Below are 17309 nucleotides of genomic sequence, written 5' to 3' on the forward strand. Positions count from 1 at the left end.
TTGTCATTCACTTGTCAGGTTCTTGTTGCTTGGGGCGACCACTCTGATTTCAATGTGCCAATCAGTTGCAAGGAACAAAACGTACCCGCCCACTCCCCAGAGGAATTACCTGCCATTTCATTTGTGTCCCCCCAATCCCTGGTGATACAAGGCGACAGCGTCAGGGTGATTGTATATTTATTTCACTGTACGGCACATTAGCTACAGCTGCCATGTCTGATAATAGTGACAATAGTGAGTCCAATGGGCACAGGGTGAATGTGGGCGTGGCTCCAATCATCTCTTACTCAGGGGCATGGCTAGGAACGTCATTGGCCAGTCTCTAGACCAGTGAGCCACATTCAAATGTCAAAAGAGTTGGGGAGCAACACAAACATGAAAAGTCCCCTGGGGTGTCAAATAAGGGCTGTGATTGGCTATTTGGTAGCCCCTATGTGGACTGGCAGAGGCTCTACTTGGTACTATACTTAGTTTTTATGCAATTAAAACTTGCTTCCAAGCCTGGAATTCAAAAATAATCACCTGCTTTGAGGCCACTGGGAGCAACACCCAAGGGGTTGGAGAGAAACATGTTACTCACGAGCTACTGGTTGGGGATCACTGCTGTAGATACTATAGGGCTCATTATGTGTGCAAGTGCAGTCAGCAAAGTGCAATTTCCAGCGCTTGGTTTTTTCTCCCACAATTCAGCATCGTTCCCCAGAATTCCAGGGTCATTGCAGTTGCAAGGGGCTCATTCACTTGGCACAACTGTGATACATAAACCGCAACTGCACTTGATTTGCTAAAATTACTGAAACTACGTGTGCATTTTGCCACAGTTCAGACGCAATTGTGTGTCAGTGAGAGAGTATTATTATTATTATTATTATTAACATGTATTTATATAGCGCCAGCATATTTCACAGCGCTGTAAAGTAAATGTGATTATACAACTAAGTCACATGAATTCTATACATAGAACATATGGAGTTACATACATCACAATCAATACCGGTACAAAAGGTGAGGAAAGCCCTATGCAGAAAGAGCTTACACTCTCTAAAGGGAAGGGAGTAATACACAAGGTGTGGGAGTGGGCAAGATTGAATTAAGTGGGTGAGAAATGTGGTACTGTATGTGGTGTTGCGTTTGGTAGTTAAGCAGAGTGAGGGGAGGCTTCTCGAAAGAAGTGCGTTTTCAGAGATTTCTTGAAAGCAGAAAGGTTGGGAGAAAGTGGGACAGACCGTGGGAGAGAGTTCCAGAGGAGGGGTGCGGCCCTTGCAAAGTCTTGAATGTGAGCATGTGAGGAGGTAATGAGAGAAGAGTTGAGGAGCAGGTCAGTAGAGGAGAGTAGTAAGCGAGTGGGTGAGTATATAGAGATGAGTTCAGAGATGTAGGGTGGGGCAGAGTCAGTGGCGTAACTTCGGATGCCAGGGCCCCCCTGCAAAAAAAATTTCGGGGCCCCGTCTGCACAAAATAGTGGGAGAATTTCATGTATAATATCCCCAGAAGTCATAGAAGAATGTCACAGTCGCAATTTCATATATAAATACCCCAGAACTATAGAAGGATGGTACAGTGTCAATTTCACATATCTCTCTGTAAAGGCTATGAGCAAACTTTGGTTGTTACCTGTTATATCACTGGGATCAACTTGAATCAGTAGTAATTAGGAGGCGGAAGAGAACAGAGCGAGAGGCAAGACCGGATTTTTATTTTATTTTTTTCAACGCGGGCTGTTGGTTCATCTCAAGAGGCGATAGGGCTTCGAGTGTGAAGAAGTGCTTGTGACGCTAGGCCTTACGCATCCATTGTGTTGCCGGGCCTAGAAGCGAGAAGCACAGTGAACGCGGAGACGAGGCGTACAAGTACAACTTACGCTCTTTACCCAACACGCCGAGGGAGTCAAGATCTGGAACACTTAGTGAGCCTTCTGGGAGCCGGACTGTACCATCTGGGACCAGGGCCGGAACTAGGGGTAGGCAGAAGAGGCAAGTGCCTAAGGCGCAAAGGTGGAGGGGCGACAGGCACTTACTTCTTCTGCTGTCTTCCCCTAGTTCAGACCCTTGTGTCTCACATCTCAGGCAGCTCCTCTTGTGTTTTTAGTGTGTGCCTACCGCTCGTATCCCCCACCGCCTGCAGCACCTCTGAGCCTCTGATATCAACGTTGATCGCGCGCCTGAGCAGCTCCTCTTGTGTTTTTAGCGTGCGCCTGCCGCTCGTGTCCCCCACAGCCGGCAGCAGCTCTGATATCAATGAAGAGCGCGCGCGCAAGTGCGCACACGCGCTAGAGTCTGGAATTCCTGTCAGGTGCGCCTCTGCACATGCGCGCACACTTGAGAGGAGGGCTACGTAGTCAGCCGCGTTGCCCGGCACTGTCTGGGACACGGGCTGAACCATCTGGGACCCGGACTGTACCATCAGGGCGCCTTGTGGGTAATCCGGCACTACTGAGGAAGCAGGCCCCGGGCCCCCTGTACCCCCGGGCCCCCCAGAGACTGCGGGGTCTGCTTCCTCGGTAGTTACGCCACTGGGCAGAGTTATGAAGTGCTTTGAATGTCAGTGTCATTAATTTGAATTTGATTCTGAAAGGTAACGGAAGCCAGTGCAGGGATTGACAGAATGGCGAGGCAGAGGAGGAGCGGTTGCTGAGGTGTATGAGCCTCGCAGCAGTGTTCATTATGGACTGGAGAGGTGACAGTCTCTGGAGGGGGAGGCCAATTAAAAGAGAGTTACAGTAGTCTAGACGCGATATGATGAGAGAGTGAATAAGAATTTTGGCAGCATCTTGGGTGATAAATGATCTAATTAACATCTGTGTGCGATTGTTTAGGTGCAAGTGTGGCAGGTCTATTGACACGGGGTGCAAAGGGATCCCTAAAATTACCCCCGGGAGGCGTCAGTGGCTCCAGGATTCCTCTGCGTCAGAGGGCGGAGCAACGCTTGATTTGGAATGGAAGGACTGAGCTGCGCCAAGCGCAATTATACAGAGGTGGGAAAAGTGCATTTGGCACATGTATCTTTAATGAGGAATTAATGAGAGTAGGTGGACAGTAACTGCACCCGCAGATGTAAATAAGCCCTTTGCTTTATTTCAATTTAGCTTTGTGGGGCATAAATCCCCTTTTCAGTAAGAAGAAGCGTCTCTCACACTCTATAATAACAATGAATGCGCTGGCGCTGCCTCTGGTGTGAATAGTCTCTGCCCCTCTCTGTTCATATAGAAATCAGAGCAGGTTTGGGCACGTGGGCATATGTCTCTTTACATGGCAAGGCCACACACCCCTCTCTGTGCCAGTTCTTCCTGCTCATAGCTGGATGCCCATGGGAGGCCTCAGTACCAGTCACTGGGGGCAGAGTTCACAGTGGTACAGAGACTATGGCAGCCGGGGATCCCACCTTGTGCTACATTGGCATATAATGGGCATAAAGCAGTAGCCAGGGTGAGGGAATACACAGCCAATCCTCTCTTGTGATCAGTGAATTTGGGCTGGTCTTCGGGGCAGTACCTCTCCATACCATGCCCGCTCTAATCAGTGTCAGTGCAGAGACACTCCCTGCTTGTGAAAAGCTTCTTCCAGGAACAAGGCCATCCTGGGACCATCCTCCTGCAGTTGGGAAAGAGACAGACAGACAGTCCGGACAGAAAGACAACTGTGTTCAATTCTACATCAGCAAGGAGAGGCCAGGCATGTTACCATGGAAACACATGGAATGAAGACCCCCTAATCTGCAGGTAGAGCTTTCTCTTGTTTCATTTTCTAGGTTAACATTTGCCTTTACCTGTCAGTGATGTTGGCCCTTTCCTTCACTCAATGCCCTGAGCTCTAGGGGCAAATGGGCAAGTATTAAGGTTGGGGCACTTCCATTTCTATTTGAATCTTTCTTTCTGCTCACTTTGGGGGGAGGGGATTTTGGGAGCCTAGTGCTGTATGTGCTTCACTGCAACATCTTAGGACCTTTGGAGACATCATTTGTTTTGCACACCCACGTGGAACACACTCTTCACTTGCAGCCCCAACTGGACCCCTTATTGCCCAATAAGATCAGCCCCAAGCAGAGCATTAAGCAAACGCTACGCACTGATGCCTTACTTGGCACTGCCACTCACCTGACTGATGAAGCCATATTGTACCAGCTCCGATGCCAGGGTATCACAACTCTCATCTGCAATAGCAAAATGCCACATATCAGGGAAAAAGCCCCAAATTGTACAGCCCCGGGCAAATAACCACTTCAGCATTTAGCAACACCCCATAGGGAATAGAACCAAATATCAGCCCAACAGTCCTCTAGGCACAGAATTTGGGCCCATCAATGCCATTTCTATGGGACAGACTCACTGGGCAGGAGATCACAGCTCAGGTGTCGGTGCATCTTGTCCTCCAGTTTCAGGTACAAAGTGAGCTGAGAAAGAGGAGGAAGTGCTTGTGAGTGTGAGCTCTTGTGCACAGGGAGAATTCACATATGTTATAGGAAAGGGAGACATGGGTGCCATTATAAGTATCTGGTGATGTGAAAACACTGTACAAAGAGAATAGAAAAGTGGGGTTCAAAACTCCAAAATACTGGAAAGACACACCTCCCAACATTTTGGAAGGGACAAAAAAGTTGCTGTGGGCAGTGAATTATTTTGACCACGCCCATTTTTGTAGTCACACCCCCTAATTACCATGTTCATTTTACAAAATTTGTCAGGTCATTAAAGTTTGAACATTCGTCTGTGTTTTTTTTCAGTTTTGACATTTTTGCTAATGAAGGTGAATTGCCCTTTAAACTGTGAGTCTAACTTTTCCCAAGGGACTTGTTATCTTATATTGTTACAATTACTTATTTGCTGATCTCAAAATGGTTACAAAGGTATCTTATCTGCTGCTGTGACTGTTCTGGGCTCTCTGCCAAAAGCCAATTAAGTTAGAAATGATGTTTCTTTGTCTGGCTGTTCAGTGCAGAGAAAAACAGGACTTTACAGTACAAACGAGGGACTGTCCCTCTAAAATCGGGACAGCTGGGAGGTATGGAAAGAGGCTGCAGTGGGTTACTTACATGCCAGCGAGCTTTGTCCTCCTTGCACTCTAGACTGCAGTTCATCTGAACCACCTGAAAGACAACATTAGACAATGGGCCAATAGCCCAACAGGAATGGCATTCTGGTCTTGTTCACTGCACATTAGGGATGAGCACATTTTTCGCCGCAGAAAAAACGTCCATAGACTTCAATGGCAGAAAAAAAATGTCACGCAACAAAAAAAAATGTTGCATGTTAAAAAAAATTTGGCACGAGTCCAAAAAAATTGTTGGCCATATTCTTTAACGCATTTTGGCGAATTAAGCACTTACCTTTCTGGTCTCCACTTCCATTGGCTCAGGGGTGGGGGTCTTTGCGGCAGGTAAGTCTTCCTGGGACTGCGACAGCCCCCGTGGCAACATATGAGGGCGAGAAGCTGTGAAGTTCATTAAAGGGTAAATTCCATTCCTAAGTCAAAAATGGGAAACACATATAAGGCAGGGTCCCCGGCCCTTTTTTACCCATGAGCCACATTCAAATGTAAAAAGAGTTGGGGAGCAACACAAACATGGGGGGCAATTATGGGCTGTGATTGGCTATTTGGTCGCCCCCATTGGACTGGCAGTTACAGGAGACTCTGATGATACAACTGATATTTATGCACCAAAACTTGCCTCCAAACCTGCATTTCAAACATAAGCATCTTCTTTGGGGTCACTGGGAGCAGCAGTTGGGGAGCAACTCATTACTCACATGTTGGGGATCACTGATATCAGGTGACCAAATCTTCCTCTACCCCAAGACTTTGGGATTATTTCCTCCAGTCTGTCCCTTCCCCTATCAGTTTTATTCCTCCCTATGTCTGTTCTATTCTCTCTGTACTTAAAGGACAAGTAACACCCACAATCCATGTCCCCTGTCATTTCATCATTTCATGCCGTCCTTGTGTAAGAGCTGTGTACATTGTAGTGAATTAGTGGGAAGAGAAAGTACAGAATATCAGCACCACAATCATTGTGACAAGAACCTGTAACCAATGTATAATTTGGGACAGACCTGCTCCACATTTGCAGACAATTGGCTCTTACCTGACGTCTTCCAGAAACTTGTCCAGCTCCATGGTGGATACCTGGGAATACCTGGCAGGGAGTTGGGAAAGGACAAGGGCCAGTCAGTAGCTACAGAAACACTTACAGGCCAACGTATCATTTGTAATTCATTCAAGTGCCAGCTGATCCGGAGAGAGGAGAAGAAACCCATCTGAACCTTCTGAAGTTTGTCTGGGGAAAGTATTCCTGTACCCAAGAGACAATCACACCAGTCCCTGTCTGCTGGGAGGAGCTACTGGTGAATAAAGCATCCGACCCTTCCTTGTACCTATCTAATGTATCAGCCTGTACCCCTGATTCACTTCCCAGCTCTCCCTGTAACACCCCTTTCCCTCCTCTAATCTCATTGGCTCCCTCCTGTCTGCTGGAGGAGCTACTGGTGAATAAAGCATCCGACCCTTCCTTGTACCTATCTAATGTATCAGCCTGTACCCCTGATTCACTTCCCAGCTCTCCCAGTAACACCCCTTTCCCTCCTCTAATCTCATTGGCTCCCTCCTGTCTGCTGGGAGGAGCTACTGGTGAATAAAGCATCCGACCCTTCCTTGTACCTATCTAATGTATCAGCCTGTACCACTGATTCACTTCCCAGCTCTCCCTGTAACACCCCTTTCCCTCCTCTAATCTCATTGGCTCCCTCCTGTCTGCTGGGAGGAGCTACTGGTGAATAAAGCATCCGACCCTTCCTTGTACCTATCTAATGTATCAGCCTGTACCCCTGATTCACTTCCCAGCTCTCCCTGTAACACCCCTTTCCCTCCTCTAATCTCATTGGCTCCCTCCTGTCTGCTGGGAGGAGCTACTGGTGAATAAAGCATCCGACCCTTCCTTGTACCTATCTAATGTATCAGCCTGTACCACTGATTCACTTCCCAGCTCTCCCTGTAACACCCCTTTCCCTCCTCTAATCTCATTGGTTCCCTCCTGTCTGCTGGGAGGAGCTACTGGTGAATAAAGCATCCGACCCTTCCTTGTACCTATCTAATGTATCAGCCTGTACCCCTGATTCACTTCCCAGCTCTCCCTGTAACACCCCTTTCCCTCCTCTAATCTCATTGGCTCCCTCCTGTCTGCTGGGAGGAGCTACTAGTGAATAAAGCATCCGACCCTTCCTTGTACCTATCTAATGTATCAGTCTGTACCCCTGATTCACTTCCCAGCTCTCCCTGTAACACCCCTTTCCCTCCTCTAATCTCATTGGCTCCCTCCTGTCTGCTGGGAGGAGCTACTGGTGAATAAAGCATCTGACCCTTCCTTGTACCTATCTAATGTATCAGCCTGTACCCCTGATTCACTTCCCAGCTCTCCCTGTAACACCCCTTTCCCTCCTCTAATCTCATTGGCTCCCTCCTGTCTGCTGGGAGGAGCTACTGGTGAATAAAGCATCCGACCCTTCCTTATACCTATCTAATGTATCAGCCTGTACCACTGATTCACTTCCAGCTCTCCCTGTAACACCCCTTTCCCTCCTCTAATCTCATTGGCTCCCTCCTGTCTCCTGGGAGGAGCTACTGGTGAATAAAGCATCCGACCCTTCCTTGTACCTATCTAATGTATCAGCCTGTACCCCTGATTCACTTCCCAGCTCTCCCTGTAACACCCCTTTCCCTCCTCTAATCTCATTGGCTCCATCCTGTCTCCTGGGAGGAGCTACTGGTGATAAAGCATCCGACCCTTCCTTGTACCTATCTAATGTATCAGCCTGTACCACTGATTCACTTCCCAGCTCTCCCTGTAACACCCCTTTCCCTCCTCTAATCTCATTGGCTCCCTCCTGTCTGTGGGAGGAGCTACTGGTGAATAAAGCATCCGACCCTTCCTTGTACCTATCTAATATATCAGCCTGTACCCCTGATTCACTTCCCAGCTCTTCCTATAACATCCCTTTCCCTCCTCTAATCTCATTGGCTCCCTCCTGTCTGCTGGGAGGAGCTACTGGTGAATAAAGCATCCGTCCCTTCCTTATACCTATCTAATGTATCAGCCTGTACCACTGATTCACTTCCAGCTCTCCCTGTAACACCCCTTTCCCTCCTCTAATCTCATTGGCTCCCTCCTGTCTCCTGGGAGGAGCTACTGGTGAATAAAGCATCCGACCCTTCCTTATACCTATCTAATGTATCAGCCTGTACCCCTGATTCACTTCCCAGCTCTCTCTGTAACACCCCTTTCCCTCCTCTAATCTCATTGGCTCCCTCCTGTCTGCTGGGAGGAGCTACTGGTGAATAAAGCATCCGACCCTTCCTTGTACCTATCTAATGTATCAGCCTGTACCCCTGATTCACTTCCCAGCTCTCCCTGTAACACCCCTTTCCCTCCTCTAATCTCATTGGCTCCCTCCTGTCTGCTGGGAGGAGCTACTGGTGAATAAAGCATCCGACCCTTCCTTGTACCTATCTAATGTATCAGCCTGTACCCCTGATTCACTTCCCAGCTCTCCCTGTAACACCCCTTTCCCTCCTCTAATCTCATTGGCTCCCTCCTGTCTGCTGGGAGGAGCTACTAGTGAATAAAGCATCCGACCCTTCCTTGTACCTATCTAATGTATCAGCCTGTACCCCTGATTCACTTCCCAGCTCTCCCTGTAACACCCCTTTCCCTCCTCTAATCTCATTGGCTCCCTCCTGTCTGCTGGGAGGAGCTACTGGTGAATAAAGCATCCGACCCTTCCTTATACCTATCTAATGTATCAGCCTGTACCCTGATTCACTTCCCAGCTCTCTCTGTAACACCCCTTTCCCTCCTCTAATCTCATTGGCTCCCTCCTGTCTGCTGGGAGGAGCTACTGGTGAATAAAGCATCCGACCCTTCCTTGTACCTATCTAATGTATCAGCCTGTACCCCTGATTCACTTCCCAGCTCTCCCTGTAACACCCCTTTCCCTCCTCTAATCTCATTGGCTCCCTCCTGTCTGCTGGGAGGAGCTACTGGTGAATAAAGCATCCGACCCTTCCTTGTACCTATCTAATGTATCAGCCTGTACCCCTGATTCACTTCCCAGCTCTCCCTGTAACACCCCTTTCCCTCCTCTAATCTCATTGGCTCCCTCCTGTCTGCTGGGAGGAGCTACTGGTGAATAAAGCATCCGACCCTTCCTTGTACCTATCTAAAGTATCAGCCTGTACCCCTGATTCACTTCCCAGCTCTCCCTGTAACACCCCTTTCCCTCCTCTAATCTCATTGGCTCCATCCTGTCTCCTGGGAGGAGCTACTGGTGATAAAGCATCCGACCCAGGCCCGGACTGGCCGTTTGTGAATACGGGCAAATGCCCGTTAGGCCGCTGCCTGTGCAGTGTAAATGGGCCGCGGGGCAGTGCGCACCGCACCATAACAAAATTAAGGAGCTTATTTCCTCCCGCAAGATCCTCTGTGCGCACAGTAGCAGACGATAAACAGATCATTTTCTTCAGTCTGAAGAGCTCACCCCAAGGGCCGCGTATGTTTTCTTTTCTGTTTTTTTTTTTCCCGTGTCTGGACTGCTGAGGGGGGTGGGGGTTTAAGCAAGTATGCGGAGGAGAGGTGGGACTGAAAGAAGAAGCGTCCTATACGTCACCTGTGTGCTCTCAGCTATGGGACAGTCACAGATAACAGCCAATTGCAGGTAGGGAAAAAGGTGCCAGTGTATGTCTGTGTTGTCCAGTATTCAGCTGACAGGCAGGATGGATTGCAGACACTGGTGCTGCAGATTCATCTCTCCCCCCCCCCCCCAGACTATCAGTTCAGAAAGAATGCTGGGCAAGTAAAGAGGATACAAATCATTTTTATTACACTGCCTCATGATTTTTTTTTTAACCCTTTCCTTGTTAGCAAAAATTGCATTTGTGCCATTTCTGGGGGTATTTATTCACGGAATTCTCACTGTGTTCATCCTGCTTTTACTCTCCTCTGGGGTAGTATACATGGAATTGCAACTGTGTCTTTTGGGTTTTATAAATTAAATTGCATCAGTGTCTTTTTTTTTAAAAATAAATGTTTAGCTATCTATATTCAATATTCCTCCCATAGTGGGCATGGTCACAGAACAATTCAGCAGGAACAGTCCCTTAGTTTGCTCATAGTCTGTACAGAGAGATCCCATAAAACTATGGCAGCAAAGGTATTCCCTGTACTAAGCACAATTCAGCAGGAACAGCCCCCTAAGTTTGCTCATAGTCTGTACAGAGAGATCCCATAAAACTATGGCAGCATAGGTATTCCCCTGTACTAAGCACAATTCAGCAGGAACAGTCCCCTAAGTTTGCTCATAGTCTGTACAGAGAGATCCCATAAAACTATGGTACATAGGTATTCCCTGTACTAAGCACAATTCAGCAGGAACAGCCCCTAAGTTTGCTCCTAGTCTGTACAGAGAGATCCCATAAAACTATGGCAGCATAGGTATTCCCTGTACTAAGCACAATTCAGCAGGAACAGTCCCCTAAGTTTGCTCATAGTCTGTACAGAGAGATCCCATAAAACTATGGCAGCATAGGTATTCCACTGTACTAAGCACAATTCAGCAGGAACAGTCCCCTAAGTTTGCTCATAGTCTGTACAGAGAGATCCCATAAAACTATGGCAGCATAGGTATTCCCCTGTACTAAGCACAATTCAGCAGGAACAGTCCCCTAAGTTTGCTCATAGTCTGTACAGAGAGATCCCATAAAACTATGGCAGCATAGGTATTCCCCTGTACTAAGCACAATTCAGCAGGAACAGTCCCCTAAGTTTGCTCATAGTCTGTACAGAGAGATCCCATAAAACTATGGTACATAGGTATTCCCTGTACTAAGCACAATTCAGCAGGAACAGCCCCTAAGTTTGCTCCTAGTCTGTACAGAGAGATCCCATAAAACTATGGCAGCATAGGTATTCCCTGTACTAAGCACAATTCAGCAGGAACAGTCCCCTAAGTTTGCTCATAGTCTGTACAGAGAGATCCCATAAAACTATGGCAGCATAGGTATTCCACTGTACTAAGCACAATTCAGCAGGAACAGTCCCTAAGTTTGCTCATAGTCTGTACAGAGAGATCCCATAAAACTATGGTACATAGGTATTCCCTGTACTAAGCACAATTCAGCAGGAACAGTCCCTAAGTTTGCTCATAGTCTGTACAGAGAGATCCCATAAAACTATGGCAGCATAGGTATTCCCTGTACTAAGCACAATTCAGCAGGAACAGTCCCTAAGTTTGCTCATAGTCTGTACAGAGAGATCCCATAAAACTATGGCAGCATAGGTATTCCCTGTACTAAGCACAATTCAGCAGGAACAGTCCCTAAGTTTGCTCATAGTCTGTACAGAGAGATCCCATAAAACTATGGCAGCATAGGTATTCCCTGTACTAAGCACAATTCAGCAGGAACAGTCCCCTAAGTTTGCTCATAGTCTGTACAGAGAGATCCCATAAAACTATGGTACATAGGTATTCCCTGTACTAAGCACAATTCAGCAGGAACAGTCCCCTAAGTTTGCTCATAGTCTGTACAGAGAGATCCCATAAAACTATGGCAGCATAGGTATTCCCCTGTTCTATTTACCATATAACAGGAAGGTTTGAAGGTAGTTCTTTAAAAATACAAAAATACTGTGAAAATGAATTCCTGTGTTATGTTTGCAGTTGAACTCTATAGAAATAAATAAGTGAAATGAGTAATTATCATGGGACAAAAGGAAAGGCAGTCACTTTTCGTCACCCAGCCTTGGAACCCTGTGCCAAATGGAAAAACTCCATTTAGGGGGCCATGCCAAAATGGTTTCAATTGGGCCCCACAGTTGGTAAAACCAGCCCTCCACATGGGCCTCTCTGCACAGTCTGCTGTCCCGATATTTTTTTTCTTATCGGAGGCCTGAACCACCTTTTTTTCCTAATTTTATTGGGAGCCCTGACCACCAATGTTTTATTTATAGCTTGTGTGGGTGGGGGAGCTTGGTTGCCAATGTCACACATATATACAGGTATGGGACCTGTAATCCAGAATGCTCCAGACCTGGGGTTTTAAGGATAATGGATCTTTCCCAAATCTTGATCTTCATACTTTAAGTCTACTAGAAAATCATATAAACATTAAATAATCCCAATAATATAATTTTGCTCCCAATAAAGACTAATTATATCTTAGTTTGGCTCAAGTACAAGCTACTGTTTTATTATTACAGAGAAAATGAAATCAATTTTAAACATTTGGATTGTTTGAATATAATGGAGTCTATGGAAGATGGCCTTTCTGTAATTTGGAGCTTTCCGGAAAATGGGTTTCCGGATAACCCCCATACCTGAAGTGGGCTGCTTTGATTTTTTTTGCCAGGGCTGCTTTTTAATCCCAGTCCGGCCCTGATCCGACCCTTCCTTGTACCTATCTAATGTATCAGCCTGTACCACTGATTCACTTCCCAGCTCTCCCTGTAACACCCCTTTCCCTCCTCTAATCTCATTGGCTCCCTCCTGTCTGCTGGGAGGAGGTACTGGTGAATAAAGCATCCAACCCTTCCTTGTACCTATCTAATGTATCAGCCTGTACCACTGATTCACTTCCCAGCTCTCCCTGTAACACCCCTTTCCCTCCTCTAATCTCATTGGCTCCCTCCTGTCTGTGGGAGGAGCTACTGGTGAATAAAGCATCCGACCCTTCCTTGTACCTATCTAATATATCAGCCTGTACCCCTGATTCACTTCCCAGCTCTTCCTATAACATCCCTTTCCCTCCTCTAATCTCATTGGCTCCCTCCTGTCTGCTGGGAGGAGCTACTGGTGAATAAAGCATCCGTCCCTTCCTTATACCTATCTAATGTATCAGCCTGTACCACTGATTCACTTCCAGCTCTCCCTGTAACACCCCTTTCCCTCCTCTAATCTCATTGGCTCCCTCCTGTCTCCTGGGAGGAGCTACTGGTGAATAAAGCATCCGACCCTTCCTTGTACCTATCTAATGTATCAGCCTGTACCCCTGATTCACTTCCCAGCTCTCCCTGTAACACCCCTTTCCCTCCTCTAATCTCATTGGCTCCCTCCTGTCTGCTGGGAGGAGCTACTGGTGAATAAAGCATCCGACCCTTCCTTGTACCTATCTAATGTATCAGCCTGTACCCCTGATTCACTTCCCAGCTCTCCCTGTAACACCCCTTTCCCTCCTCTAATCTCATTGGCTCCCTCCTGTCTGCTGGGAGGAGCTACTGGTGAATAAAGCATCCGACCCTTCCTTGTACCTATCTAATGTATCAGCCTGTACCCCTGATTCACTTCCCAGCTCTCCCTGTAACACCCCTTTCCCTCCTCTAATCTCATTGGCTCCATCCTGTCTCCTGGGAGGAGCTACTGGTGATAAAGCATCCGACCCTTCCTTGTACCTATCTAATGTATCAGCCTGTACCCGATTCACTTCCCAGCTCTCCCTGTAACACCCCTTTCCCTCCTCTAATCTCATTGGCTCCCTCCTGTCTGTGGGAGGAGCTACTGGTGAATAAAGCATCCGACCCTTCCTTGTACCTATCTAATGTATCAGTCTGTACCCCTGATTCATTTCCCAGCTCTCCCTGTAACACCCCTTTCCCTCCTCTAATCTCATTGGCTCCCTCCTGTCTGCTGGGAGGAGCTACTGGTGAATAAAGCATCCGTCCCTTCCTTATACCTATCTAATGTATCAGCCTGTACCACTGATTCACTTCCCAGCTCTCCCTGTAACACCCCTTTCCCTCCTCTAATCTCATTGGCTCCCTCCTGTCTGCTGGGAGGAGCTACTAGTGAATAAAGCATCCGACCCTTCCTTATACCTATCTAATGTATCAGCCTGTACCACTGATTCACTTCCCAGCTCTCCCTGTAACACCCCTTTCCCTCCTCTAATCTCATTGGCTCCCTCCTGTCTGCTGGGAGGAGCTACTGGTGAATAAAGCATTAGAGAACCCTGATACCAGAGGAACATGATGGGCACCCCAATAAATGCTGACTGGTATATTTACCCCATGTACCCCAGAGATGTCGGTATAGTATAAATAGTATAAGAGCTTGTGCTGATCACACTATAACATGACTACAAATACCCCATTCTCACCTCCAACTGATCAGAGTGTGGCCCTTCCTTGGGACTGAGGCAAAGACCCCCTGATGATCAATTCGCTTTGTTTTCTCCTCTAGTAAAGTGTCTTGTACAATGTCTGGGGAAAGAGGGAGGTACAAATAGTGGATCATGGACACACACTCACACATACACACTCACACATACACACTGACACACACATACACACACACACACACACACTCACTCTCACACACACACTCTCACACTTAAACACACTCACACACACACTCACACACACACTCACACACACTTACACACACTCACACACACACACTAACACATACACTCACACACACTCACACACACACTCACAATCACACACACACACACTCACACACACACTCACACACATACACTCACACACACACTCACACACACACACTAACACATACACAGTCACACACACTCACACACACACACAATCACACAGACACACACACACAAACTCACACTCACATATTGACTTACATGGTGTATTGAGGAAACAATGTGCCGCCAGTAATTTCAAAGAATGAACCTCAAAAAGAACCCGATGAAATAGCAAGTCGTGCGCAGAGGGTCGCTTTTCTGGCGCAACTGAGATGCACTGCTCAATGAATTCCTGACAAACACACACACAAATACTTGTACTGACTCACAATGAATATTTAATGAGTTCCCAACAAACACACACAAATACTTGTACTGACTGACAATGGAACCGACCCCCCACTACTCACCTTCATATTTGGATCCTCCAATGAGAACACGGCCCGGATAATATTCTCCTCTGACACCTTCTCTCCATTACTCTGAATCTCCAGCACAGCCATCTGTTAGGGGAGTAGAGGAACCCCATCATCACATGACATGTAGCTGAGCAACCAATGACATACTTGCTTTCATTATTCCAACTGCACTAAACCCATGAATGCAGTGCACTGATTGGTCCCAGTGGTTTGCCAGTGTAACTACATTCAGTTTTGTGGTTGGACAAAATATAGGGAGGGAATAAGGCATCTGGCCCATGTGTAACAATCAATATCTTCAGTAGTTCCATCGTCCAGCCTGCAGCCCTGCAGTTGGTCTTTTATTGCTGGGAGTTGTAGTGTAACAGTAAGAGGAGGGTTGTACAATAGAATTGTGCCAGTGTATTAGTGTGAGTCAGTGTGAACTTTTACTTCTCTAACACAAATGTGCAGCACTAATTGCACTTGCCAAAAGCCACCAATTTCCCCAAAACTGGGAATTTCCCAACAAAGTTTTCCTTGCCTGAAATGATCACCTGCCGTCTCTTATAGACACACACACACATATATATATATAGACACAGTATATATCTCAGTGTGCTTCAGCACCTTGTACCCATTTCCATAAATTCAGTGCGATGTCACATTTAGGGGCTGAAGTTGTTTCTCTGTGAATGAAACATTTGTAGTCCCATTCTATTATCTGGGTTATTACAACACAAATATTCCTATAATTTGGCACATTTTCTACTGAAAACTCTCAGCCCTTCCCACTGTCCCTCCTCCCACAATCCCTATAAATCCCCCAGTGATCCTTGATGAAGCCACAATTACTGAGCCCTTATGTCTCACCTCCAGCGCACACATGCCAAACGAATAAATGTCCACGGCTGTTCCATCCTCCAGATCTAGAGAGAGAAACGAATGAACAAAGTACAACACAAACTGTGTGATGCCCCAGGGAGGCCACTAAGGGAAACATAACAATATACACAATATACTTCTGATGAGAGGCTGGAATAGCACAGGGCAATGATAGAACTCAAGGTGCATTCAGACTTCCATAGAAACTATAACCTACAGTTCCTCAGCCCCTTTCACTTTAAATGCAGCACCAAAGTAGAATATCATAGTACCCCCACCCATAAATATTGCTTTTAGAACTCAAATAATTGGTTCATATAAGGTGTTACTCATTTTATGTCGTGATTTCATGGAGAAAAGTGAGGGGGGCAAAGAGGGGAAAAATGGGTAGGAAAGAGAAGAAACAAAAAATAAGAGAAAAGGGAGAATGGGGAGAGTAAGGCCAAACAGTTGGGGGAGAAAAGGAAAGGAGAGGGGATGAGAGACAGAAGGAGAGAAGGGAAAGGGGGTTAGAGAGTAGAGAGACAAATGGGGGAGAGGAGAAATATAGAAGGGGAGAGAAGAGGGAGGATGGGGGAGAGTAAGGCCAAACAGTTGGGGGAGAAAAGGAAAGGAGAGGGGATGAGAGACAGAAGGAGAGAAGGGAAAGGGGGTTAGGGAGTAGAGAGACAAATGGGGGAGAGGAGAAATATAGAAGGGGAGAGAAGAGGGAGGATTGGGAAGAGTAAGGCCAAACAGTTGGGGGAGAGAAGGAAAGGAGAGGGGATGAGAGACAGAAGGAGAGAAGGGAAAGGGGGTTAGGGAGTAGAGAGACAAATGGGGGAGAGGAGAAATATAGAAGGGGAGAAAAGAGGGAGAATGGGGAGAATAAGGCCAAACAGTTGGGGAGAAAAGGAAAGGAGAGGGGATGAGAGACAGACAGAGAGAGGAGAAAGGAAAGGAGGCTAGAAAGTAGAGTGTTGGGTGTTTGGCCTCTCATGCTGGGTGTCAGGGGTGAGACCACCACTAGACAATATTTGGTGACTGCACTCTCCCAGTGTGAGGGTGGGGCTAAAATAAAGGCTTGTCAGAAACAAAAGAGAGAATGTAGGAAATGACACTCTAAGGGAACATGGGGTTCTGTCTCTGTCTCTTACAGCCGTACTCAGGAGGGAAGAAGTGCAGAGTCCGATGCTCCTCTCTCTGTACCTTCAGTGGAGTCCTCAAGTCATCAGGAACTGGCAGCTCTATGCAGGAAAGAAACATGGCAGCCCCTTCAGATTATAGGCCCCACCCACAAACCCCACTATATCTATTAGTCGACATGCTCAAGAATTCTGCAATTCAGAAGAACTGGGCCAAGCTCTAGAGATGCGGCACCATACAGGAATGACTTTCCCATCTATTAGACCATAGAGCAGCACAGACAGAGGAACAATTACTGAAGCTTCTGTCTCTATGTCCAATAACCTACCTTTTCTATAGCTACAGCACTCTGATGGAGGGAGGGATTAGTAACAGTGGGTGGGATTAGAAGACTCTGATGGAGGGAGGGATTAGTAACAGTGGGTGGGATTAG

The 17309-nt window shown here is 46.9% G+C and overlaps 1 protein-coding gene across 5 annotated transcripts in view; it reads right to left on the reverse strand.

The window, feature by feature from the left end:
• Window positions 1-3052: 3052 nt before the first annotated feature.
• nrbp2.L (nuclear receptor binding protein 2 L homeolog) overlaps window positions 3053-17309 on the reverse strand; it is a 42952-nt gene continuing 28695 nt past the window's right edge. For 2 of the 5 annotated variants that reach the window (XM_041565584.1, XM_018266733.2), the window contains 11 exons: window positions 16888-16977; window positions 15740-15795; window positions 14879-14971; window positions 14628-14760; window positions 14133-14235; window positions 6079-6129; window positions 5323-5458; window positions 5029-5082; window positions 4326-4389; window positions 4094-4149; window positions 3053-3590 (listed from right to left, as the gene is read on the reverse strand). In XM_041565584.1, the coding sequence (XP_041421518.1) occupies window positions 3522-3590; window positions 4094-4149; window positions 4326-4389; window positions 5029-5082; window positions 5323-5458; window positions 6079-6129; window positions 14133-14235; window positions 14628-14760; window positions 14879-14971; window positions 15740-15795; window positions 16888-16977 (905 nt within the window). In that variant the 3' untranslated portion in view covers window positions 3053-3521. 5 annotated transcript variants of the gene reach the window in all.

This window comes from Xenopus laevis, chromosome 6L, assembly GCF_017654675.1.
Source record: "Xenopus laevis strain J_2021 chromosome 6L, Xenopus_laevis_v10.1, whole genome shotgun sequence".
Classification (NCBI taxonomy): domain Eukaryota; kingdom Metazoa; phylum Chordata; class Amphibia; order Anura; family Pipidae; genus Xenopus; species Xenopus laevis.